Source organism: Anopheles moucheti, chromosome 3, assembly GCF_943734755.1.
Source record: "Anopheles moucheti chromosome 3, idAnoMoucSN_F20_07, whole genome shotgun sequence".
NCBI classification, from domain to species: Eukaryota; Metazoa; Arthropoda; class Insecta; order Diptera; family Culicidae; genus Anopheles; species Anopheles moucheti.
The window spans coordinates 24,811,078-24,837,607 of record NC_069141.1 but is presented as its reverse complement, the minus strand read 5'-3'; the positions used below and the strand labels follow the sequence as shown (position 1 = coordinate 24,837,607).

The window sequence follows — 26,530 nt, the reverse complement described above, 5'->3', positions numbered from 1 at the left end:
TTAATTGTTTCCTTTATATCTGTAAGCGTGTTACTACATGTCAAACTTTAAAACTATATGCTTCTTAAGCAACGTCTTAAATTTTCGCCACAATGTTGCATTATTTATGGGTAATGTTATATTATATGAAATGAAATACGTTAATGACAACTCTTAATACAAGAATGATAGAAGTGATCAAAAAATAATATTATTTCTTATAAAACATAAATTACAACCACATACAAAATCATGAAAATGGTGACAAGCATTACGGCATTATAATATGTTCTAATCAAGAGTTAATAAGGTATTTCGGAACATGTTCAAACTACATTTATCGTCAGATTTCTTTCCGCTTTCAAACATTTTCTTCCGCAAACCATTCTACGTGTTTTTTACTTGAATAATGGACAATACCGTTTGCTGCCATTTATTGCTGCTCATACAACAGGAGAACAATTTACAGTTTTGGTTTTGCTGGGGAACAGTTATACATTTGCCTGCTAACATAGTAATACCGCTATATGCACATGTAATGCGTAATTCGTATAACATTTGTTAAGAACCCCGGCATACGGGAGGTACAGCAGGAGCCCCTTATCATAACGTCTTCACAGCGCCCACGGCAATGGCCATCGCTATCCAACCGATGGTAATGGTTGCCCCGCTGGAAGAGGCGGCCGATGCGGTAAGGAGAATATCGTTGATTTTGTTATCGGTATAGTTCTTGATGAATGTCGTTGATCCGAGATAGTTCGACTGCTGAATGATCTGATTTTCCACCTGTTTCGTTTTGGCTGCCGGGAAATGGAGGACAGAGAAAGAGAGAGAGAGTGTGTTAAACAGTGTTAAACGCACACACACATTGGTGCTATTCTTACAGGTCTTCCGGTACACCTTCACCGACTCCTCCGTGGTGCCGAGGGAATTTTTGGCCACACATTTGTACACACCGAAGTCGGACACCTTCTCCAGCCGGACGGTGATTTTCATCGTCACCTTGTACACGTGATCCTCGAGCGTGGAGTCGTACGTGCCACCCTGCAGGATGATTTCACCCTTGCCCTTCATCCAGTAGTTGATGGAGTTCGGCTGGGCTTCGCTGTGGCACTCGAGAATGACCCGGCCGCCCAGTTCGGCGTAGTACTGGCGCGTCGGTATTCGTACGACCGGTTGGACTGGAATGGAAGTGGAAAACCAAATCAGACGGTACCGATGGAGGTGTGTTGCGCGAGCCAGATAGTATCTTGGCCCGGGCACACAGTTACGCAGTTACGCACAGTTGACTGTTACGATAATTCGTTTGCTGACCGTCGGTGGCACGCCGTTTGATGCGATGCAGTGATAGGAACCGGCGTTGTGCCGCTCGATGTGGTAGATGTGCAGCATCGCACCATCGTGGCTCGTTACTATGCACGAATGATGATTAAGTTATTATTGGGGGCCACAAGGCCGGTACGTTTGGCCGGGTCGCAAATGAATAATACATACTTCCGGAATTCTCCACGGATGTGACAGATTTCTCGCCCTCCCGCTTCCAGGTGACCGCCGGCTCGGGGACGCCCGTTGCGGCACAGGTAAGTGTTACGTTGCTACCCTCCAGCACCACCATGTCCTGGCTGGTGGGATAGTCCAGAATGTCGGGCGGCACTGAAAGGAGAGTTATTATTGGCATCAAAGCAGCGCAGAGTTGTAAACAATAATTATCGATTCCACATCATCGTTTTATAGTGCGCGTTGAGTGAATGTAATGTATGTTTTGGGAGTAGGTAGCATTTTTTCATTGGACTTCTGATGATAAATCCAACTAGGGCACTTTAATGAATTGTTCCATCCAGAAGTGAGATTAGAGGCGGATAAGCCGCGGGCTTAAACATGTTTTCATTGCGTTTCAGTTGGCCCAACCGCTAGCATCTTCCTTGCATGCAGATGAGTCATTTAATATTCCCCTCGAAAGTCATCCAAAACTCTTAAGCACTAATTACCATTAAGAAGCCAAAAAACACTCGCACACACTGCCCATTGCCCTCATTGGCATATGAAAGCAAATGTGTTGCTTGTATTACTCGCCTAATTCCGTCGAAAATCTTTAATCTTACGGTTGCGTGTTTGCAGATAGGATAATAATTTACCGTAAACAGCCTAGCGAAGACCGGCGCAGCACACTATGTGACCGCTGGTTTCTGTGACTGCCAAGCATGCTGCACCGTGGAATGGTCAGCTGCTACGAGCTGTCTGCCGGCGATGGCAGGTGGCCCTCCGAAGTGGTGCTTACACCTTGGCAATAAGTACCGAGGCAATGGGGAAGCCTCGTTAAGTCAACACCCGCTCAAGAAGGTCATAAAAATCTCCATAAAACTTTTTCTATCCGTCCCTCCCTCGTATCGGTCTTGTCAGGGCAAGGGGAAGGTTTGTAGTTCCCCCCCCCCCTCCCCTCTTCCAGCAGGTGTTTAAAATTTCATCATAACCATTTGCGCCTTCCTTTCGGTTTTCGGTGGGTCTTCCAATGCTGGCCCGAGCGGCGGTGATTCGAGTAGTTTGATGAAAGTGAAAGTATTTGCACGCAATTTCGTCACTTTTACTGGTGTTGTGGTGTCAATGAAAAAGCTGTACGATTTGGGGGAAGCCCTCGGCCCTCGGTCCTCTGGCACGTGTAGACGCGTTAGCTTTGGTCCTTTTTACTCCGGACGCAGTACGTAAATATGTGTCTGTGGGTGTGGGTGTGTGAAACCCCGGAATTTCTACGCATTGTCCTTATGAGTGCTTTGGTTGTCTCTCCTTCCACCGTACTAGTTCCACTGCTGCAGCACTATTTCATGTGGCATTCGGCATGAAATCAAGAAGCACCACTGTAAGCAAATAAACGATTAATTGTGCGTCGTGGGTGGAGGGTACAGGGAGGACACCCTTTCGACATCCCCGGTGCGTTTGGTCCGTGTTTTCACAACACGTGATTTCCATCGCCCAATGTGGCCGGGACCGGAGGCGAAACTTGTCGTGGAAACAAAAAAAGGGGAAACGTTACGTCGGTGACGGTGCACAGCAGTGAGTCGAAGTTGAACTTCAAACGGCTTGGAAGTTGTTGTGCGGCGAAACTTGGTGGTTTTCCGTGCCGGTTGGCAATAGAAGGTGTTGTTGACTTGGTGCGCTGCAGCTTTCGATCAGTCCTGGCGCCTAGTCACGTTTTAAAGAAGCAAACCCTTTTGGGTGACCGAGTTAAGGTGCTGTCTGTCGTCGGGGGCAAAAGCGGCAGGCGTTTGCAATGTAGAATATGGAAAGTAGTCAGTAGAAAGGTTACCCCAAAGAAAGGGTGTAGCAATTGCGCCGGTGGTATAATGAGCAATTTAAATGGTGGTCTAATTTTGTCCTCTGCTTTGTTGCATAACGTTTCGTTTATTATGTTTGTTATAATCAAAAATCAATTGATTAGCAGCGTTGTCTATAAAAACTATCGAACACGATCAAGACATTTTTATTGCTGAGCATAGTTCTTCGATCTTCCTAAAAACATATCACCCTCCTTACTTAAAAAAAATTAAATCGTAAACACTTAAATCTTACCGACAACGTTCAAGTATCCCATCTGGCTCTTCATCGGGTCCGTATTGATCTGGCACATGTACCACCCTTTGTCCGATTCACGAATGTCTTTAATTCTTAGCTGCCAGATCCGCTGTTCCGTGTGCGTGATCGCTATCCGTTCGCTCTTCGTTATCACGAGTGTTTCGATCGTTAAAATGGTCTGCGTATCAACCCGCAACCAGGCGACCTAGTGGTGGGAAGAATGTTGAAAAAGAATGTGAAAACAGTTGCACTCATCATTTCCACATTAGCGCACCATTTTCGGATGGTAAGGATAAATGGTGACCGTGAACATAGCGGTTGCTCCCTTTTTTGTCCTATTTTTGTGTGCTAATTTACCGGAAATGGTACCGGTACGTATTGAAGCAACGGAAACCGGAAACGTGACCGGCCAATTACCTTGTATTTGTACAAATCATGCACCGTGCACGTCATCACTCCTTCGCGCCCGACCGGCACGGTTACGTTTGCTATCGGTGCACTAAACTTCGGATCAACTGGGCAACCGACGTCCGGCAGCGATAGAGAAGAGAAGAGAACGTGTACAAAACAGTGTTAGCGAATGAAAAGTTTGTGGTCAATTAAGTTATTCCGGAATCGTAATCGATGGTGGAGTGCACTGGAGCTGTTATTATTACTTTACAATCACATAAATCCTACATGAACGAAGACGTTGCAACAGAAGTTTGTTGGCGAATGGGTTTGATATGCGACCCGTGTGATGGTGTGGAGTGAAGTGCAACATGATTATGTGACTGTTTACTTAAACCTTCATTACGAACCGATGATGTATGGGGAGGACAACCAGGCGCAGTAGGAGGAGGTTCGATTGTTGCAAGTTTTGTTGCAAGCCGGGGGAGTAAAAGTTTTCCACCGCCCCCAACATGCGGCACGGCGTGGTGAAAGCGGATGGTGATCGCATGTGACGACGACGAACGCTACCATAATGCATGTTTGGCTGCAAATGGTGCATTTATCATAAGGTTAGTATTAGTGGCGTTTAACGCAAACGCCGGTAAGCTGCAACAGTGGCAGCAGGAACTGGATCAGGACGGAATTCATCGAACCTCCGTTACACGGTGTTTGTGGCTCTAAGTTGAGGTAAACAAAGTTTCTGTGGCGATGTTAGTAATAACCCCTCGCGTCAATAAGATTCTACTCCCGGGGAAGCAAAGGTTGGGTGGGTACGGTGGGTCGCTGTTGAGTGGTAAACTTTCGCAAAACTACATAATCGTGTGTCGGGAAATGTGAGTGTGGCCAACGTTCTTCGATGGCACTCTGGTCGTCCCAGATTGGTGCGGTATTGATTTGTGATTGCTGACGCGTTTCTTTGGGTCATTAGGTGCTGTTGAGATGAAGGTGGAGATGCAATTGAAGCTTCCAGCTAGTGGCAATCATGCTGCCAGCGGTCTGGTGGTTAATTTGCTCATTTAAACGCGGTTGTTCTAGAGCGACCGCATGATTGCAAAACTATTTGGCGTAATTTTCTACGAGGGTATAAATCGGGAAGATAATAAGGATATAATGACGAATATAATGCTGTCTGGGTATCAACATTTTGGTGGCAAGAGCAGTGCTTCAGATAGGTTCGCCTTTTGAAGCTTCTAAAAGCATCGCTAAGATACTTGATAGAAATAATTAAATTCAATTTAACTATTTTGGTTTGAGATTGTACAATAATAAATCTTAGCTTTGAAAAACATCTTAGCAATAATCTTCAGTGATTAAAAACATCATTTTTTTATCGTCATTATTATCAAAACATTAATAACAGTCAATAATAACATTAAATATTTTTGATTTTTTATTCTCAAGTGCTTCAACAGTTTGATGTTATCAACAATCTATATTTCGTCACATAATTTCGTTGAAAATACGAAAAGTTTGTGAAACATTAACAAAGCTATGCGAATTGTAATACAATAATGTAATCATTTCCTCACAATTTGTAACAAATCCCGTGTATGTCTTCCTTCTACTCTTAAAAGTAAGTCTCCCCTTTTGCAACGTACCTAAAAGTCCTTCTGGGACAAAACCTTTCCTTTTCCTTACTTCTCATCGCGCAAAGCGTCACATCTAAAAAGGAGCTAAAGGTTGGGACCGCACAAACAATGGTGCAATTGTCATCTCATCGATCCCTCGATCACAATTAAAAAACGCGACCGTGACCGTGTGCCAGCGATAAGAAACTTTTCAGACTGAACCGGGACCGACCGGGGATGCGTCCTGCTTCTTACTACTACGCATAGCGAACAAGAAGTTCATAGAAGACAAAATAAAAACTGTCTGCGTTTACTGTTACGCACTTGCTCTGTAAAAAAGCAGGACCCTTTTGTTTGTTAGATTTTTCTTTGTGAGATCGCTAGAAGTGCACAGCTAGAACTTTGCTATCTTTTCGGTTATGTCCAAACCGTCTATTGTTTGGCAAAGCGTGGTATTTTTATGCCGTCTTTTGCTTAATCCCTGGCGGGAAAGGACAATTACGCTACGCCAAGCAGGCAGCAGTCAAAACACTGGAAATATTTTGATAAACTTACAGCAGGGAGTCTTTATCATTCTTGCAGCAGTTTCTTCGCACAGGCAAGCCGCAAAGTGTTCTTTTCATTCTATCCAAATCTCTAAAAAATATTTGTGTACAAATCACTGGCCAATGTTCGTAAGGGATGCTCACCAAAAGCTGGCTTTGACCCTGTTTGACGACGCGTCGGAAAATGAGAAATTTATTGACCATATTTTCCATTACCGAGAACTTAAGCCCATTTCCTTTTGTAGCTTGTTTTTGTTTTCTTTCCTTTAAAAGAACCTTGTGATTATAGTTTTTCGAATGTGGGTTGGAACGGGTATGATACTGGGCGCGAGCAAAACGAACCCCGAATCCGAAACATTAACCCGGCGACGAATGGGTAAAATTAGAATAATAAATTAGTAATGACATAATTTGTATTTGATTTCGCTTTTATTTGTCACCTCGCCGTTCTGGAGATGATGGGGAAACGGATCCCTCGCGCTCGTTCCATTTCGTTACGTTACGTTCTACACATTTTTCGAGAGGAAATCAAAGCATGCTGTGTTGGGTGTAAAAGGAAAGCAAAGCAACACAAAAATGAAGACAGTTTGGGACCCAGCCAAACAGCAACACAATCACTGTCCAACACTCCACTATCGAAAGCGGTGGCCCTCTTGTGGTTGGGGTGTAAATAATTTTATTGCATGCTTGGGGCAGATTTAACACTCATTTTCTTTTCGGCAGCAACCCATTTCCTTTCTTTTTGCTGCTGTTCCATGAATTCTTGTTTATTTTTTCTACTTCTGCTTATGTTCTGCTATGTTGTTGTGACTTTTCGTGGTTCGCTAATCGTCAAACACGGAAAATAATGACGACGAAAAACGGGGATGAGAAAATTACTCATTTCCAGCCATAAGTTTAACTGCAACCTTCCCCAAAACAAAGCCCCCACTACGGTTCGGCAGCGAAAATTTTATTCGTTTGTTTATTTGTGTTCCCCGTGGGCAGAGGACTAACAATGGGCAATGCCACTATCGCGGTGCCGCCTCACGACGGAGTACTAACAAATTGCTCAACGGGTGGGAAAATTAGTTATCCCCGGGTGCGCGACCAGAGCCGTTTCCGTTGAAGCTTTGTTTGTTTTGTCAGCAGTTAAATATACTTCCGCAAATTTCGCACTCTGCGATAGGTCCGGAACAAGGGTCTTATTAAGCAGTAAGCTGATAGCTGGTAGAGAGATTTCGTTTTGCAATGAACTACTTTCCAAAAGCTTCTCACCGTTGACTCACTTTTGCATTATGCTAAATGTCTATTAGTAACAGTGAGCAAGTTTGCTACAGGGCTTTTTGGGCGAGATGCAAAAGTTTGAAGTTTTGGTAAAGTTTTTCCATGAAGCCGAGCAGCTACTACTTGCCGAAGGATGCCTAACGCACGTGTAGCAAGGAGGGAAAGCCACGTCGAAACAAATTTTCTCCACGAAGCGTTTATGCGGTGTTTACGTCACATTAGACCTCATCATCGCCTTCCTGGCGGGAGTTGAAAAATGAAAAGTCTAACTGGGCACTAACTACACAGCAGTTTTCACAGTGTAACCCTTGATGCTTCCGTACAACTGACCGCATATTCTTACGGAATACTATAGATTGTCACATTGCTGTACGAGAAACTAAAACTGTAGATGTTTTATTTAATTTTCTGTTTACATTATTTAATTCATATTAAATTGTCTGCGCAAGAGACATCAACATCTTTAAAGATCTATGATAGAGTAAAATAAAAGATATGAGCTAGTTTTAGTACGAAAGTATTTTATGTGTATTACTATTATATTTGAAAAATAGATAAATCTTTTGAATCCTTTTTATTACGTTTTTTTTCCATACAAAAGACCAGTAATTTAAAATCTCTACCCGGTTCAACCGTTACCCATTTAAGGGTTATCGTTTTTCTTGTGTTTATGTTTCGCTTTCGTATCCTATCATCATCATCATCGACGTCATTATTATGTAAACACTCACACACACATACACACAGCTGGCCAGCACCTGAGTCGGGCACCACCGAGAATTACCCGTCTTGTCTTGTTGAAGCGTTCGCTAACGGTGGCAGTTCCGGTTCGGGCTTGACGCCGGGAGGGCTACAAGACTTCCGATCGTACTTAACCAAGACACGAACCTTTTTACGAACGCCGTGTGGGACACCGTTTGCACCCTTAGCATCGGCACCGAATGACGAAGTATACAAATACTCCGGTGCAAGTGAACCAAACTAGCGGCCATTGTCATGTTGGGCACTATTGACTTTTTGACTTCTTTCCCTACACGGATGGCCGGAACGGAGCGAAAGCCAGCCGTCGTTGAAAAATCAATTGCAAATTCCCATAATCACGTCTAATTTGGGAATAATAATACCTTCCCGCCGTTAATCATTGCGCCTAGACGGCGGTCATTTGAGCCGGTTATACGAGCCGCTAGGGTCACTTGGAACCGTATCGGTCAAGGGTTGTTTCACGCGAAGCAAGACCTGCCAGCAAGATGCCAAAATGGACAACCGTCACATTTCGTGTCGTTGCTTCCGGGAGGCTTGAACGACTGGTGAAACCACTTGAATGGTTAAGTGAAAGTTTTACATGCATGTGTGTTTTCTTGTAGTATAATTGTGTGGGTTTTTTGAATTCATCGAGGACATCGGATTTCCTAGCTCAAAACGATTCTGAAAAATAATTGATTTTATTAATGATTGTTTGCTAATTAGATAAAAATTACATATTTAATCAGAATTTCATTAAACTTGATAGAAGTTTCAGAATATGTTTAATTACAACGCATGATACATGATTTCTTAAAAAATAGATAAAAAGAGTGGAACTTCAGTAAACGGAATCAATAACATAAATGATCGACAGTTCAGATGTGTTTAAAAGGTTTAAAACCATATTAAATCAGTTAAAATAAACCTTCAAGTTTTAAGTATAAAAATCGGCACATCTCAAGGTAGCTCAATAGTTTTTAATAGTCTTAAAAATTGATAAACTAAAAAGCAGTTTAGCATTAAAACCACATTTTACAATAATGAGGCATAGTTTATCTTGATAATTAAGTTTTTATTACCGAAAACTGCTTAGAAAGCTTTTTGTATTCATGAAAAATGATATACTAAACCAAAAATAAAGACAATAGTACCAGTACGGGTTAAATAAAGTTTTTTTCGAGATTAATTTTTAATTTTTGCGTTGAGAAAATACGGCATTGCCGTCATAATATAAATTAAATAAATAAATAAAATAAATTTTTAATTTCTGCGTTATATTTTATCGATTAGTAGGTAAAAAGAGAACAAATTGTTGCTGCAGCGAATCAAACGGTAGGCGGGGTAGACGGTCGCATAGGGTCTCGCGGTGTTGAGGGCCCCAAAAAATACACCATAAAACCGCCACATGAACCCTTATATCCCTTTTACTTCAACCTATTTATGTATTCTATTTCTTGAACGGGATTTTCGACCTCAAGATTTTCATATTTTTTCATCTGATCGTAAATGATCCTACCGTTAGATGCTAGAATAGAAACCATGCTTGTTTTCACTTGCGTAATATTCGCCAGTTATTGCCATTGCGATACTCGTGGTGTGGTATTGTTTTCTCTCACCGATTGAACCGTGAAAATGTCCTGCCTTCGTGTTTCGGGACAGTATTGCAGTGGAGTATTGTGTTTAGTATTTCGATTGTCACAATTTCTGCAAGTTTGCATATAATATGAATAAAATCATATTACAATCATTAGAACTATTTTTTTCGTTTGATATTTGATACCGCATGGTTCTTTCCCGTAAACACTAACTTTCCCGTTGGTGCAGAAAAATTTCTTCAAAAACTACCAGTTTCCGAATGTATAGTACCAGGAGAACATGCACGGAAGCGGTAGCAACTGGTACAGAAATTTTGCTCGAAAACCGCCGAAAGGTATGCAATGTTTAAAGAAAAATTTCTTTGATAACAGCAATTTTGCTCAAAAACCACCGAAAGGTATGCAATGTTTAAACCCTAACTTTCCCGTTGGTCGTGAAAAATTTCTTCGAAAACTACCAGCTTTCAAATGTACCAGGAGAGCATAGTACCAGGAGAGCATCCACGGAAGAGGTAGCACCTGGTAATTTTGCCCGCCTAAAGGTATGCAATGTTTAAACACTAACTTTTCATACAAACCAGCTGTTTTCAAATTTCCGTTACCAGGAGAGCATGAGTTTCAAGAGGTAACACCTGGTACCAGCAGAGCAAGATGGCGCCCAACAATTCATGAAATGTTTCATGAAATATTTCATGAAATATTTCATGAAAATTTCATGAAAATTTATGAAAAATTTCATGAAATATTTCATGAAAGATTTCATGAAAGATTTCATGAAACATTTCATGAAATATTTCATGAAAGATTTCATGAATGAAATTTTCATGAATGAAGTTTTCATGAATGAATTTTTTATGAATTAAATTTTTATGAAAGAAAAATTTATGAATGAAAAATTTCATTCATAAAATTTCATTCATAAAGTTTCATTCTTAAAATTTCATTCATAAAATTTCATTCATAAATTTTTCATTCATAAAATTTTCATTCATAAAAATTTCATTCATGAAAATTTCATTAATAAAATTTCATTCATAAAAATTTCATTCATAAAATTTCATTCATAAAATTTCATTCATAAAATTTCATTCATAAAATTTCATTCATAAAATTTCATTCATAAAAATTTCATTCATAAAAATTTCATTCATAAAAATTTCATTCATAAAATTTCATTCATAAAATTTCATTCATAAATTTTTCATTCATGAAAATTTAATTCATAAAAAATTCATTCTTGAAAACTTCATTCATTAAAACTTCATTCATGAAATTTTCATTCATGAAATTTTCATGAAATCTTTCATGAAATGTTTCATGAAATCTTTCATGAAATATTTCATGAAATTTTTCATAAATTTTCATGAAATTTTCATGAAATATTTCATGAAATATTTCATGAAATATTTCATGAATTGTTGGGCGCCATCTTGCTCTGCTGGTACCAGGTGTTACCTCTTGAAACTCATGCTATCCTGGTAACGGAAATTTGAAAACAGCTGGTTTGTATGAAAAGTTAGTGTTAAAACATTGCATACCTTTAGGCGGGCAAAATTACCAGGTGCTACCTCTTCCGTGCATGCTCTCCTGGTACTATACATTTGAAAACTGGTAGTTTTCGAAGAAATTTTTCACGACCAACGGGAAAGTTAGTGTTTAAACATTGCATACCTTTCGGTGGTTTTTGAGCAAAATTGCTGTTATCAAACAAATTTTTCTCGACCAACGGAAAAGTTAGTGTTTAAACATTGCATACCTTTCGGCGGTTTTCGAGCGAAATTTCTGTACCAGTTGCTACCTCGTGCAAGTTCTCCTGGTACTATACATTCGAAAACTGGTAGTTTTTGAAGGAATGTCGTGCTCCTGCACCTGGTGGATCGAAGAGTGCTATAAAACATGGTTAGTTGTAAAAAAAGTTCGGTAAGTAAAAGCTCATCACAGAAGTCAACCGTTTTTTCTGTTCATCGCCTAAAAATCAATATGAGCGAAACAGGTTTCTACGAATTTTCGCTGATTGTTACCGAAAAAGTAAACCGATTGAAAACTGTACTTTGTGCGAAAAATCGTAGAAGGCGTTGGACAGATCAGGAATCGTAAATGTACGTAAATCGTAGAAAATGTGATCCAAGTAGTGGCGTTATGGTTCTCCTTAGCGCATACAAACGGTTATAGGGCTACGCAACAGAACTCTTTCAACACAACAACTTGACCTAGTTATTTAGTTTTCAAATGCTAATAGTTCCCAATGCCCCCGCCCCCCCTCCTTCATCGTTTTTATAATTAGAGGCCTCAACTATAATTCGGCCCTGGGCCTCCAACGGGATTGATCCTCCACTGTATTGTTGACATAACACATTGCCTCTTGCAACATTGACGTTCGTAAATATGAAATGAACATCCTTCAATGGGACTGCAATATAATTCACCTCAATCCTTCACCATATGTTTTGTAATCTGGTACACAAACAACAATACCTCCACTTATATAGCTTCAATTTGTTGCTTCCTAATGATATTGAATCTGTGCCCGCAGCTACCATCTCACTCGAGCGAGGCAATAATCCAATTTGAATACATGAAAAGGGGTAACACAACCGCGAACAATTCATCCTTGCACGTCATCCGCTCTTCAAAGAATGTTGAAACAATTTCTGTTAACCTCTTACCCATGATTCAATTTCAAAGCGTCATAGCTGGCTTCCTGGCTTGGCGATTTATTGGTTTATTCAGATTTTATTAACAAGGATGTTCATGCTGTTACGTTGCCGATGAATCTTCTCGCTTTTGATGCAGTGCCCCAAATGCATAAACTTATAGTTCGCCATAATTACATTCAATGATCGATAGTAGCTAGCTTATACTGTTCCTACGCAAAAAATAAAGTACTTTATCTTAGAGTAATTGCATGCGGAGAGGATCATTTATCGTCAGTGCTAGCTTGTCCATTTCGACACCAATGGCTAACCTCAAAGCTAGCCTTTAGAGTAGTGGATTATCAGTCTTACCTTCAGCGGGCTCCCCAGTTCAAGGCACAGTTCTAAACCAGACCATTTTCAGACCACATTCTGACGTTCGGCCGTTCGCCTATCGAGGCGGAAGGATTATACCAGTGCAAAGGATCACCAGCGGGTGGAAGAAAATTGAGCTATAAACTGCTTCCGGATTATTAGCGTTAATTGAAGTTGTAAATTTTCAGTTTTTTTCGTTCTCTCTCTCGTTTGCATGTGTGCCAGTGTGTTTCGTTATTATGTTTTATGTTTTCCTTTTTGCGTATTGCGGCGGCACTGGTGCCGACAGCGGGGAGGAAAAAAAGGTTGAATACATCAGATTACTAACTGCGAACCGGTTGCCATCGTGCCTGACTTACGATTCGACCGGCTCAGCGCGTTTCGAATTCGGATGGCTCGGAACGGTGGCTCCCAGCCGGCATGTGACCACCGTCGTCGTGTTCCCGAAAGCCCTACCCGGTGACGGACCAATTACAGTTAATCGCTAAATCGATACCCTTCGGAACGGCATCGCGGCCCCAAATGGGTGCCCAACGTCTCACGAAATGGCGCACGGAAAGTGTTTTACCGCTAGCGCTGGTATTTGCCAATGAGAATTGGTGATTTTCTAATTAAATGGTTTATTGACGCAGCTAGCGGCTTTTAATTGAGTTAAAAATCGACTGTTTACTTTGACTTTGATCTAATCATCACATCACCCACCACCCGGAGACATTTGCCACCATGTGCCGGACGCCCGGTTAATGGGACGATGGCGGAAAAACCAAATCACCGATTCCGGTAGAATTTCTCATGCGCAACCGAACCGAAATGTGAAACCAGATGGAAAATGCCAAATGATAACATTTACTTCGATTGAGCGGCGCGTGGGAACGTGGCGGGGTTGAGCGAGGTGAGAAATACCGCCGTACTTCCAGATTAACTTCTGTACGGGCAGCGTGGGATTAAAGAATGGAACGAAAAACAGTAAGTGGAATGTTGACATTTAGCCACAAGTAATAAAACGTTAAAGTGCTATGCTTTATTTTTTTCTGCTATAACGGAACGGAGGTATTTTTAAAACGAGGAAAAGAAGCAATTGGCATTATATTTCAGAAAGAAAACTCAAACGCACCTTTCATAGCAACACTATCGATTGTAATGTGGTTAAACATCCCACGATAGAGTTATTCGACATTTTCCAACATTTTCCAACGTTGTTTCTTTTATGCTCATGCAAACAGCCCGAAGTGAAGCTTTAATCGCGTAGGATCTGGCACGACGTTAGGACAAGAAAAAAAGGTTAGTCCCAGCTAAGAAGAAGGTGCCATTAAAATGGATATCATTGTCTCAGATAATTTCAAAACCAACTCATCGTCCCCATTACCACACCACGGCTGACTTTCGGGTGGTGATGGTTTCGATCCATTTGTCGCCGCTTAACATGACACGAATTTACATTTGTGAGTTTTTTTTGCTACAGCGACGTCGCCTGCTTTAATTGCTGGTGTTTTTAAACGTCACCGCTCTGGAGGTGTTTGCTTTTTTAAAACAGATTTTTCCTTTTGCCTTCCAACGCATCACGCTATGCCTTAAAGGTGGGCTTAAGGACCCGATTGTGCGGGGATATAGGTGGGTAGGTTAGAATTTCGTCTTCGTTGCTGGTGCTGCCAGCTTCGCTCTTTGCTGACAGGTCAAACATCCGTTGGTATTATCATAATCAAAGGTATTTAAGGGGAGGTTTTACAATGTGGGCTGGTGATTGGTGTGGTTTACGGAGTTGGTGAGATATTATTGCAAGGTCAGTGATATTTTACCGTTTTGCTTTTTTCTTCTTCTTTTGTTTAAAAATCTTTTTTGTATCAAAAATTGAAAAAAATATTTACCTTAACACAACACACGCCATCAATCAGGACTAAGCAACAACAACCTAGACAATTTGTTAAAGCACTAATAGTTATAAATTTTTGTGTTTATTTAATAACCTTACTTTGCATAGTTAAATAAAATATTTTTTTAAAGATTGTATGGGAATTGTGTTATCACAAGGGTTTATTATTCAGTTTTGACTGGCTGACCATCGTTTTTAACCATCTGTCTTTCGACGTGTCTTTTTCAATGCAAGCATTCGATTTTTTATCGAGAGCATTTAATGTCATCACCCCGAATCATGACAGCCTTTTGGTCGTAATGTTTATAACATCCCTTTGAAAGATGTTAAACCCCTGTATATTAACGACGAATAACGATATATAAATGATTAACGAAACAACGCATGCCTTAATAGCATGCAACGCATAGCCCATAACAGAACTACGTTTCATGATGGTAAAAGAAAATAGGTTGAGAACTAAATAAACATTGAACTGTACTTTAAAGTATTTGTTATTTTTCTCATGCAGTATAACTTTATCTTTTATTTAAAAAAAAACATAAAACTACCGTTCATCCATGAATGTTCTTTGGGCTTAATGTTGTTGTTCTGTTAAAAAAAAGCCAGATCATCCCTCAATAATAATAGACAATCAATTCCATCAAACGCATATTCTTTAATATTCTGAATCGGTACGGTTGCCTAAATTATGTGTTTATTTACAGCTACGCAAATATGATTCCAGAGTTAGCCAAAAATAAAAAAAAAACAACCTAAGATTGTTTGGAAGCGTTGCATCGGCTTTTACCGATGACGTGTTCACGTTCACTACGGCATGCCGGAACCCTTTCGAGCCCGTAAGGCAAACAAATCGGCAACATGCAGAAGGGTTGGTTTGTGAATAGAAAACAGAACGAAGAAGTATACAAGGAATAACAAAAAAAAAAAACACTTGCAACGGTTTGTTTTTCGCCAGCCAAATTCACGATGTCACGCATGTTTGATTGTTTGATTTTTTGATAGTAAAACAAATAATCAAGAATATTGCTCTACGGTACCATTCAACGTGCCTCTTGGGGTGAACAATGTAAGAAATTGCTGGAATTGCTGTAGCACAACAAAAATATGGTTGGTTTATTCCAAATACCGATCAGCCGATTCTTCCTCGAGCATGAAAGAGCCTAATCTGATGCATTATACGCAACTACACGCATCCCTTTGTCTCATTCCTAGCGGGAAGCAGTAGCTATTATCAGTGGTAAGAAAGCGATACAGTGCATAATCAATCGATGGGTGGTAGTTTTACCACCGCACCGTACCATATTGCCTGCAGTTTTAATTAAACACAGGGAATAAAACTAATTATGTAATTACACAACTAATTCCAGAGAAAGCTTCTCGTGCGCGCAGAACGCAGCGGTACCGTGGGTGGCCTGGGGCCGTACGATGCCGGTTTCATCTGCCTTTTGTTATGCCGTCGGAGCTTTCGGGTGGTTTCGGCGGTTTCGGTGCATCCTGCGGCTACGTTTGGGTAACCGTCAAGGAGGCGATTCTTGGCATTCCTTTTGTGCGCCTCGGTGGCTCGGTTCCATGGACAGCACACCGTTGTGCATTCCGGAACGGGATGGCTACAGGTGGTTCTCCAGATTATGTTACAGCAACAGCCTCGACGCCAGCTGCAACATACCGCCCATTCAATGGTGAAACCCCCACCCGAAGGCTGTAAAGTGGCACTCGACTTTGGATGGGACGAAGATTGGATCGCTAAGAGGTTCCAGAGCAAGAATCAAGATGTTTAACACGCATAATGTTGTGGGCTGCTTGATTCAATAACAAGTACACAACCGGTACTGCACTCGCACACGACCTCCGACATGTGTTGCCCTTTGCATGGAAAACCGCTTCCGGCGTCGGTGGAAGGTGTGCTGACTCGTTATCTTCTTACAAAAGCGAGCGTACCCGGTATAACGCCGGAACACGGTACAGAAGTCGCTCAAAAGGGTGGTATTAAGTGAATCATGTTGCTGCTGCTGCTGCTGCGTTGGGATAGTTTTCCCAGTTACATTGGAGAGCATGAAAGTATTGGTGGCGATGCGTGTACGATATTAAGCAGATTGCTTTCGGAAAAGTTTATTGTATTAGTTACATCCCGAGGTGGTAGGTTTTATTGAAGATAAAAAGCGTGAAATTTGTAACATGGGAAATTACACTGGTATTTATTGTCTGGGTCACATGAACATTTCACATGGAAAAGTCAATTGACGTTAGTGGACATGGTTTGGTCGCGTTTGAACACATTGCAACGAACACTTAGAAGATTTTAATGATTTGTGATACATGTTGTATTCATAAGGTAAACAAAATTTATATAAAAATTTAACAATTACCATCAAAAACCTTTACCGAGCTCTATAAATAATGCAATAAAAGAACAATAAAAATGTCATACTGTGAATATCACACTTTAAATTAAAAAAGATTTAAGCTTATAAGTTCAATGTAAATTTAAGAAAAAAATTAAAGCTTAAGTTTTCCAAATTATTGAACTTTAATCTTTCTTTCTCGTAAACTCAATCATATTATTTTTTTTAATTGCAAACAATGTTAAGTAACTAATTGTCTTGAGTAAACTTTCATAAAATTTTCCGAACGGGTTTATTACTTCGTCACAATTACAGCTGCACTAATAACATAAGTAACATTACACAATTTTTAAATAACTAAGTTTTATATGTTCAATGTTAACTAATGTCTGATATAATTACTCCTACGTGCAAATATGAAAAAAATAATAAATTAAATGTCCTCTTTTTTAAAAAAAAAACATTGGTAAGTAAATAAATAATTTAAAAAAATATATTGGGAATGCAACAAAATTTCCAAATCCTGAGAGCTATTCACTTTTGTTAACAACATACATACAAAATAGCTACAAAAAACTCTTAATTTGGTAATTAACTTACTGCCCGAGACGTCAAGCAAAGCATAACAGCTTGTAACTCCAATTAACACCAGCAACGTTGTTTTGTAACATTTATCCATGGTTCTGTCATAAGTCGTTGTCGTCCAAGTGTTTATCATTTCACTAATGTTCTTTATAGAACTCAAAATAAAATTTCACATCACTTTGAAAACAAATATCGTAAAAACTTCCTTTCTAGCCTCTATAACTTTAAGGTTCTGTTTTATATTATCGTTTCAGTTTCCTGCACAAAACGGATCATTTAGTTTACTAATTATAGTTGTAGTAAGTAATAATGCACTACTGCGAACCACTTCACTGTGCGTTTTCGGTAGAGGCGAATCGCGAGACCAATCCGGACTGCAGCGAGCGTAAATATAAACTGCTCAAGAAAGTGCCGACCATCCGGTTCGGGATCCCTTTTCGTTGCGGCATCAAAGCACCATCGTTCGCCTTATGCCACCTTGCCCGAGCTCGTTCCATTGCTTGAGATGTTCCTGGAGCCAAAAGACAACCCTTGCAGTGTGGCTACCAATATACCACGGCTTGCTTCGTTGCTAGGACGCGAATCGAAGTCACTGCGTGCTGTGGTTCGTTTGCACGCGGCCACTCGTGCAGCGGTTCGTGTGCTGTTCGGCGATTTTCCCACTCGGCTCACACGCAGCAATTTTCGCCGCCCACCCTCAACGGCCCCATGGTCGCGTGCGAAGGAAAATTGTCCACACCTTTGCGTGCCGGTTGGCGCCGCGGAAAGTGCCATCGATGACGAAACGCGGTAAACGGGAGAATCAAACCATAATCACAGCTTTTGACACTCGGCCGGAAACGGCGGTGACGACGGTAACCGTGTAACCACCACGAACTTATCGACAGCTGTGGCTCGAACAAGCAGAAGGACCTTCGTGTGATGGTCCGTGTACGGTCGTGCGCTCTCGCTCACACCATCTCATTGTTTCGCTTGCTCCACAAGCGCCTGGAGACGCTCTCGCTCCTGCTCGCTCTCTTGTAGTTTGTTTCATTGTTTTTCCTTCCTACAGGAAAACCGCCGCACAGAACAACAGCCTTGTGCCGGGTGGGAAAGTTGGACGGAAAACGACGTTTGTGTCGTTTACGATTTTTCGCATGTTTACACAACAAACGAGATTCCTGGAGTGGGCCGGGGCTGACGCACGTTTTGCGCTCGGAATGGAAGCAGTGAACGGCTAAAGGGTGAGTTATAATGGTGAATTCAAATACATAAACGAATCCTGTGAATCGGTTTGCGGTGCAATGTGGTATGTAATGGGGGCTTGGAAACAAGGACAGAACAAAAAAACGTGCAAAAAAAGAGAATGCATCCAGAGACATTGAAACCTTGCACACACTGGTTGATGGTCACAATTGCAACGGGTTGTTTTGCAAAAAAGGAATAGGAGTAACAATTACGCTACGGAAATGAGAAATTGTTTCTTCGTTGTTGTAAAGACTGGTAGTATGCGAATGGTTTTTCGTCTGGGATGGAACCGATAACAATTCACGTACATTTGAATTTCTGTTGTAACTGACACGCTTGCGATGTTTTTAAGGGTTAAAGATGCAGACGGTTTAAATGGGAACTTAACGTTGAATTTAAAGACCTCCTGTCTCCAAAATATTTGAACGAAACTATAATGTGCTGGGCTGGTTTTGCTCATTTCATTTTTATAGATTTAATTAAGTTTAAATTCTAAGGAACTTTAAAAAAGTTCATTGATTTATTTGAGCTCAACACTCTTTCCAGAATATCAAGGAATATGCTCATGAATTCAAACAACGACTCATTGGAGGTACTCAGATAAGATCATAGTATTAATAAACATTATGAGGAAATATAAAACAACTTTAAAACATCATAATTATTCCTGTATATCCTTGAAAACAGATATCGAATCACAACCATTCAGCCCATATGCTTCAAAACGGTTTGTTTTTTACAATTATCGCAACAAAAAACCACCACTTAAGCAAATTAGATCGGCTTGACGGAGGAGGCGAAATGTACAAAAAGAAAAAAACCCCAACGCAAGCATATTTCCCTTTCAACTCAAACCGTCATGACGCGACGCTTCCATTCTCATTTTAATAGCGCTGTCTATTTTCACCTCATCTCGGAAGGAGCCCACGACAGGACGAGTGCTGCTGTTTGTTCTTTCTTTCCCATCCTCCGTTGCAAAACCGGTCGTTTATTTAGATTTCCGCTGATTTCAACTTCCACCAGGTCTCGTACCAAATTAGAGGAAAAGATTCAAGCAAGAAAAAAACACGAACCCCAAATTGAGGCCAGTCGGAAAGTTGACCGGTAAACGATTTGGCAACAATTATCACCTAATTAACGAGCGAAGCGAATCGGAAACTTCTGCGGCAGTGTGCAAGCGGTTCGCTGTCAGACTGTTCTTTTTCGCCCTTAGGGAAGGGCCCGGCAAGAAATTTGCTGACCGAAGGTGGTTATGATTTGTGGTATTGATATTCCAGGAGTGAAATGGACGTAAAAGTAGAGGTTAGATGACGAAAGGATAACAAAACTAAAGTATTCGCTGCTGTATGAATAAGTATTGTTAAGGGGTTGCCGACTGTTTTTTTATAAGATTGAGTAATTTTTGTTTTGAGCTAGAATAACAATTGTTAAAAAATATACACAAAATAATTGAATAAACCATCAAACGGTTTTACCAAAAGCTTCATTAAGCTTTAACTAGCGCTTTTGCAAATTGAAGCTTCAAGGACTCAAGGATGCAACGTTGAAAAGCTTTCTACAGATTTGGGAAGCTTTATAGCTACTGTCACAGTTTAAGCTACTCTCCACCAGATGACTCTGGTGTTACGGCATTCTTGAAGCTTTAACTTGCGCTTTTGCAAATTGAAGCTTCTAGGACTGAAGGATGCAGCTTTGAAAAGCTTTATAGCTACTGTCACAGTTTAATCTACTCTCCACCAGGTGGCTCTGTTTTTATATCATTCAATAACTACCAGGCGGCTCCATCGAATTTTATGTTGGATTAAAATTTACATAATTAAACCAAAAGAAATCTTCTTTACGTAGTATTTTATAATGGAAAAATCCTCTAAAAATATTCATGAAATGTAAGATATTAAAACATTGCATTGCAATCAAGGCACGACCGTAAATAATCGTTAGTGGCACCTTAACTATTTAGAGGTTTATTTTTGTCTAATCACTCAGACTAGACGTCATGCTCACTTCAGACCGGCTATGTTTGCCGGTTTTTCTATCAAACAACCATAATATTTGGGTTTCTTTATTAACCTTCTCGAACATTAGAAAAAAAAATTATAATTGTTTTTTTATATATCTAATTTCCACTCCATTTCGTTTAATTGGTTCGTATCGCGGTACATTGTATTTGATGATTGAATTTTTAAATAGATTAAATTTAATGTGATGGACACGTTTTTCCTTTCGGACCTCAAATATGCCAGATGTAAAAGTTATAATAATTTTTACCTATTTATATTGGTTAAGTTTTAATTACAAGCAGCATGCTTTAATAAACAGACCAATTTATGAGAAAATGGAAAATAATCATAGCTTTTACCTGTGCAGCGAACCCTGAACCGCGACATGAATTCCATATCAGCAGTGGTTTAAAATCCTCCCAAGACTACGGAGAATGCCAGATAATTAGGAAACGTACAAAACCCATGGATAGATATTGTTCGCCGCTCCCGATATGTGTCCCGGATTTGGGTTTCCAATCAAAAACATATCTCCGGCTGGTACAATAATACCGCATCAGCATATTACCGTTCGGTTCCATATTGCCATCCGATGAGACAAAGTGCATGACGAGCATGAGGTGACTTTTCGGCACGATTTTGACGCATCTCGTATGAGTGCCGGTCCCGGTGGAAATTACAGCCGGCATGGATGAAAATATGCGAATATCCGATCAGCAGTAGCAGCGGTCGTCATAGATATTGCTGCCACATTTACCACGCGGGGCCAGGCAGATTGCGACCGGGGTGCGGTAAGTCCCACGCTGAATGGACCGATGACATCGAAGGACTTATTAATTTCAACACAGCATCGGGCCCACTGCTGCGTCCCCGACCAGTGTAACGGGCTGCTGCAGTTTATGCGCATTCTTCACACTCACAGCAACGGCCCGGGAAGGGGAGTGTTCTGGGTGAGACATTGTCGGCAATACAGATTGCAATGCGGAACGTATGAAAATAAGGAAAAACGGGGAGTAGCATGTGATGGAGCATCAGATGGAGCGAAAAGGGAGAATATGAACAGTTTAATAGTCTCCCGGCATTAGGAGACGACTTCCTTTGTAACGAACTGTGTAGCAGATGGGTACAAGGTTCGATCTTTGCGTGTCGTACTGTGGCAGATGGTAAATCATAGAGATTGACCTCCATGTGGTGCGAACAACAGTTTGTAATTCAGTTGCATTGTTGGTGGCTTATATAGCGAGCATACCAAATGTGCTTTTCTGTGTTCAAGTTGTGACTTTTAAATGGTTTTTATTTACTTATTTTTAATTCATTAGTTGATTTCAGGTTTTTCTCTTCACCCCACTTTAAATTTTCATTGGAAAATCTCAAACAATTGTGTACTAACACCCGATTCGTTCATTTGTTACTTTGTGTTCAGTCACTCTCCAGTAACTTTAGGGGAAATGTACATTTTACCACGCACTAACGTGTCCATGACTGCTATCCGCTACTAACAACTGCACCGAAATGCATCGTGTTGTATTGCCTGTACCCTGTAAACACAGCACAGCACTCGAATTCTAACCCTTGTCTATGTTCCGAACACTCTCACCATTCGTCCACAACCTTGTCCCCGTGCGCCACTACCTCCCACTTGCAGCCGTGTCCTTGAAGTACCAAATCGCTACCGTTCTTAACGCCAGTTCGCCTTTCAGCAGGCGATCATCGTAGGGGGTCTCGCTCCTCCACAGTCATTTGAAAGTCTGACATTTGAATGTTGCACAAGCTTTGCTGCTTCATCGGGTAGCACGAATGTAGCAGGACCAGCTTGCGATAGCGTTATCTATCACCGGGCACTCGACTGTGCAACTGTGCAATCGTGTCCCGGCTGGAGTGGGACCAAAACCCACCCACTGCTCCCTTGTCTCTGCACACGGCTGAAGCGAAGCTTGATGTGTCTTTTGCGTTTCGAAACAGGTCCGCATTTCCGTCAGCTGTGGCGATCGTAAGGCTAAGATATGGCCAAGCAAATTGCATCGAATATCTATAAATTTGCATTTGATTATGAAATCCCTTTCCCTTTGGTTGCCGACCGTCAAGGACGGAGTGAACCGAAGCTAAAGCGATGGGCGTTAGAACAAACGAAATAAATAGATAAATGAACTCTTGCTTTACAGCATGAGTGTAAAATGAGTTTAAAAATATAATTATAATTACTAAAAGTGTAGTAATGCCCCAAAAATCGGTAATGTTTGCGATGCCAACACCTCATTTTGAACGACTCCACGAAATGGCCATACTCGGCCTGGCTCTGGTCCGTTAAATCTCGAACTGTCCTTCCGTTGTGGTGATGGTCCAACCCTTCAGCGCGTCCAAAGGACAACCTTCGGGCAGTCGGGGAAGGATTTTCGGACATGCTCGATAATGGTTGAACATTGGCCGTAAAGGGGGCCCGTTAGCGAACCCGGGATAAGCAGCACTCGATGCCGGCGGCCCAATAGACGCGATGCTGCTAAGGACGAAATTTATGTCGTCCCGTGTCAGTCGCTGCGCGTACGGTCCCGTGTTTGGCGTTGTTTTTGGCAACCACTCGCAACCACTTCTGGCGTACGCCGCAATGTTCAATTCCGGCGCGGCACTCTGCGTAACGGGCCAGCGCGTAGGGTGCAGGCGTGAAGATGAAACAACAGCGCACTAGACTGCAGCAAAGCGAACGCCATGAGTGACTTACGTTGAGAATCTGTAAATGATGGCAACATATGCCGTGCCGGGTGCGTTCGCGTCCGTGCCGAAAAGGGGAACGCCATGTGCCATGTCGAAGTGGGTGGTTCGCGTTTTGCGTGGGATGAGATTTTAATGAAATTCTGCAACATAAAACACACCATCCTCGCAAGCAGGTTTGGCCAACGGTCGTGAATTTGTCCACGATCCACTGTTTGGTGGGTAATGGTGAGTGAAATGAAGCCAATTGCATTCGGCGAGACCCGGCAACGGTTCGCGACTGGATGGTGAATTATAGATATTAGTGGGCAATTTTCACGCATAAGCAGGCGGTGCCTGGTTCGTGAAGGGTTTTTGGGGGCCCGTGCGGTTCACCGGATTCGGATTTGTTTGGTGCGCGAGTCATTTTGGGGTGGATTTGAAAATAGAAGGCAAAGTTATGGCCACTTTAGACGCTAAATGATCTGTTCTTTATGTTACGCGTGTTTACGGCTTATTAGCATGCGAGTCATGGTGTTGGATTAGCAGTAGCTTTCATTTTGCCGCTGCTATTTTGTTTATCGAAAAACTGTCAACATGTACTGTGGCACAATATTAATTTTGTCTATACAATATGCTTACAATATTTATTCGCCATTTTCTCCCTAATTTCATAAAAAATAGATGACTAATTAATGCAAAGGTTTGTTGGGCATTTTTAATATTAATATCACTACAGCATGCCAATTAAAGTTGGCCATGCTTTCTTCTTATCTATTGACATTTTTGGTTTATTGTAATATTTCTGGACTTGATTATGATTTTGTTACTATAAGCAATTCTATGATGTATACTTGTATTTGGAATTATAACTTTTTTGTATGATTTTTATTTACAAACTAATCATCTATTACATAACAGCTTCTCACATACCCAAGATTTGGTTAACATGTCCTGTAGTGATAATCTATTGTATCGATTGGATTCTCTTCAAAATTTGCAGCAACCACGAATACCATGATCTTCGATTAATACTTCTTGGAACTATTCCTTAACGAGGTCGTCCTAATTTTATGTATCCACCATCTACAGACCCTTGTATTTTCCTTCTGTAGCTTGTAACTCACGTTCTAATCCTTCCATCCTCCTCAGGATATAGCGTCTTCCATGCAGAGGTTGAAGTCCTTATTGTAATGTCAGACCTGATCAATAACTTTCATTTATATCACAATATTACAGAGGTATTATTTGAATTTCTGAATGGTAATTTAAGTGTTTTCTGTCTGAGATATCATTGTAGATTTACATTACTCAGGTCTTATTTTGTTTCTTTCGCTTATGGTTGATATCTTAATAAATGTGTAGCTAAATTATAGAATAAATCTTCAGAATACAGAGACGATAGAGCAAACTTCTTAGTGGAAGTGTCATGTTTTTCAGCAGGTCTAAGGCAGCTTTACTGCTCGAACAGTATCATACTAGAACATCACTCACATAACACATTTATTCTAATATTTGTTATGAGTACTTTATAAATAGTGTAAATAAATATTGACTTTACTTGGCCAAGCAAACTCTACTTAATTAATGCTGTCATTTTGAGAGAACAATTTGCACTGGTTAGAGTTAGCTGCTGTCTAGCAAGGATCTAATTAAAGATTTTTAGCTCCTTCATTTTTGTCTGATTGCAAATCCTATCAAACTATCGAAACTGTGTGCTATACCTTTACTTTTTCTGCTTTGAACGCTGCAACCAATGCTCGGTCATAGTAGCCCGTGTAAAAGCTTTCCATGCCGTTACTCGTAGCGTCACCATATGCAGAACGGTAAGCCAGCATAACAAATTGAATTTATTACTCGATCTTACACTTTGCTTTTTTCGATTGTGTTGCCCTTTCCGGTAGCCGGTTGCCAGTGTCTGGCGCCTGGTGATGGAGTTTTAAAGCTTATGAAATATGTAAATAGCCGCTGACATGGTTAAGCGATTCGTGGCATCCTTCGGGCTCGGGCAAACCGCAAGCTCTCCTGCTCTAGGTGGCACACGGTAGGTATTTCCAAATCCAAGGCAAAGTTTGACGGAAATCCGACGATTGACCTGCCTGTGATGGTGGGCGAGCGCGACCGATAGAAGGTCGAAGGGGGTGCGACGTCGTCTGGCCAGAAGGATGACGATGCCGGTACCACCCGCTGACAGGATCCACTCAACATGAGATTTAAATTGAATGAAGCAGGGCGTCGAGCCAAAACCGGGACGCGAACGAGCACGGCTGATGGCTGGAATCCATCCGTACCGTAAGGTAAATCGTCTGCACTGTTCGGATAGGTGGCAAAGGTATTTTCATGCCACCTTGCCATCCCGGCACGACCGGCACACTCACGACACTACACGAGCACTAAGAAGGAAGGAAAAAGAATGCCACTTCCAACCTTCAGGAAGGTAAGGGTGCAAAATAAAACCCCCCCATTTCTCGCATCCAACCCATGCACAGCGACTGGTGACGCGCTGCTGACGATGGTGAAGCGCCGTTTTCTAACGAGCTTAAATAAAGATATAAATTATGCAAATGGTAAGAGTGCATTTTTACGGTCGAAATCGTTCACCGAAGTGGCGATGAAAATGATTACGGCACACGAGTTTTTCACGTGTGGCTTCACCGTACCATATGCTACTCTGTTGTTTTTTTACACATAGTTTTCTATTCCTTCTTTCATTCGCCATCGTTGTAATGGTGGGTCGGTCACGGTGGTAAGTGCTGGGTGCAGCTATTTCGGCTCTCTATTGTGCGCAATTGTGCTAAATATGTTTTAGTACAATGCAGCAAAGTTAAGAGCAAACATTAGGCGTTGTAATGGAATTTTGATTGTAAATTTTCATAGTGGACAGCTTTAAGAATAGGGTCCAAGAAAAGCATCCACGGAAGAGGTAGCTCCTGGTACTACGCCGGAAGGTATGCAATCAACTTGTAATGCAATGCGCCGTAATGTATGCAATGTTTATACACTAACTTTTCATACAAACCAGCTGTTTTCAGATTTCCGATACCAGGAGAGCATGTCTCTCAAGAGGTGACATCTTACTTTTTACATTTTATTAGCAAAATTTTACTCGACCAA

General features: G+C 41.1%; 1 protein-coding gene across 1 annotated transcript; it reads right to left on the bottom strand.

The window, feature by feature from the left end:
* Positions 1–582: 582 nt before the first annotated feature.
* On the bottom strand, positions 583–17,649 carry LOC128304395 (opioid-binding protein/cell adhesion molecule homolog). The gene is made up of 7 exons (XM_053041581.1): positions 17,520–17,649; positions 3,964–4,061; positions 3,544–3,751; positions 1,474–1,632; positions 1,263–1,391; positions 864–1,160; positions 583–779 (listed from the first exon to the last, which is right to left on the bottom strand). Exons 1-7 carry the CDS (start codon positions 17,635–17,637, stop codon positions 583–585), a joined length of 1,206 nt encoding a protein of 401 aa, XP_052897541.1. The 5' UTR covers positions 17,638–17,649.
* Positions 17,650–26,530: the final 8,881 nt, after the last annotated feature.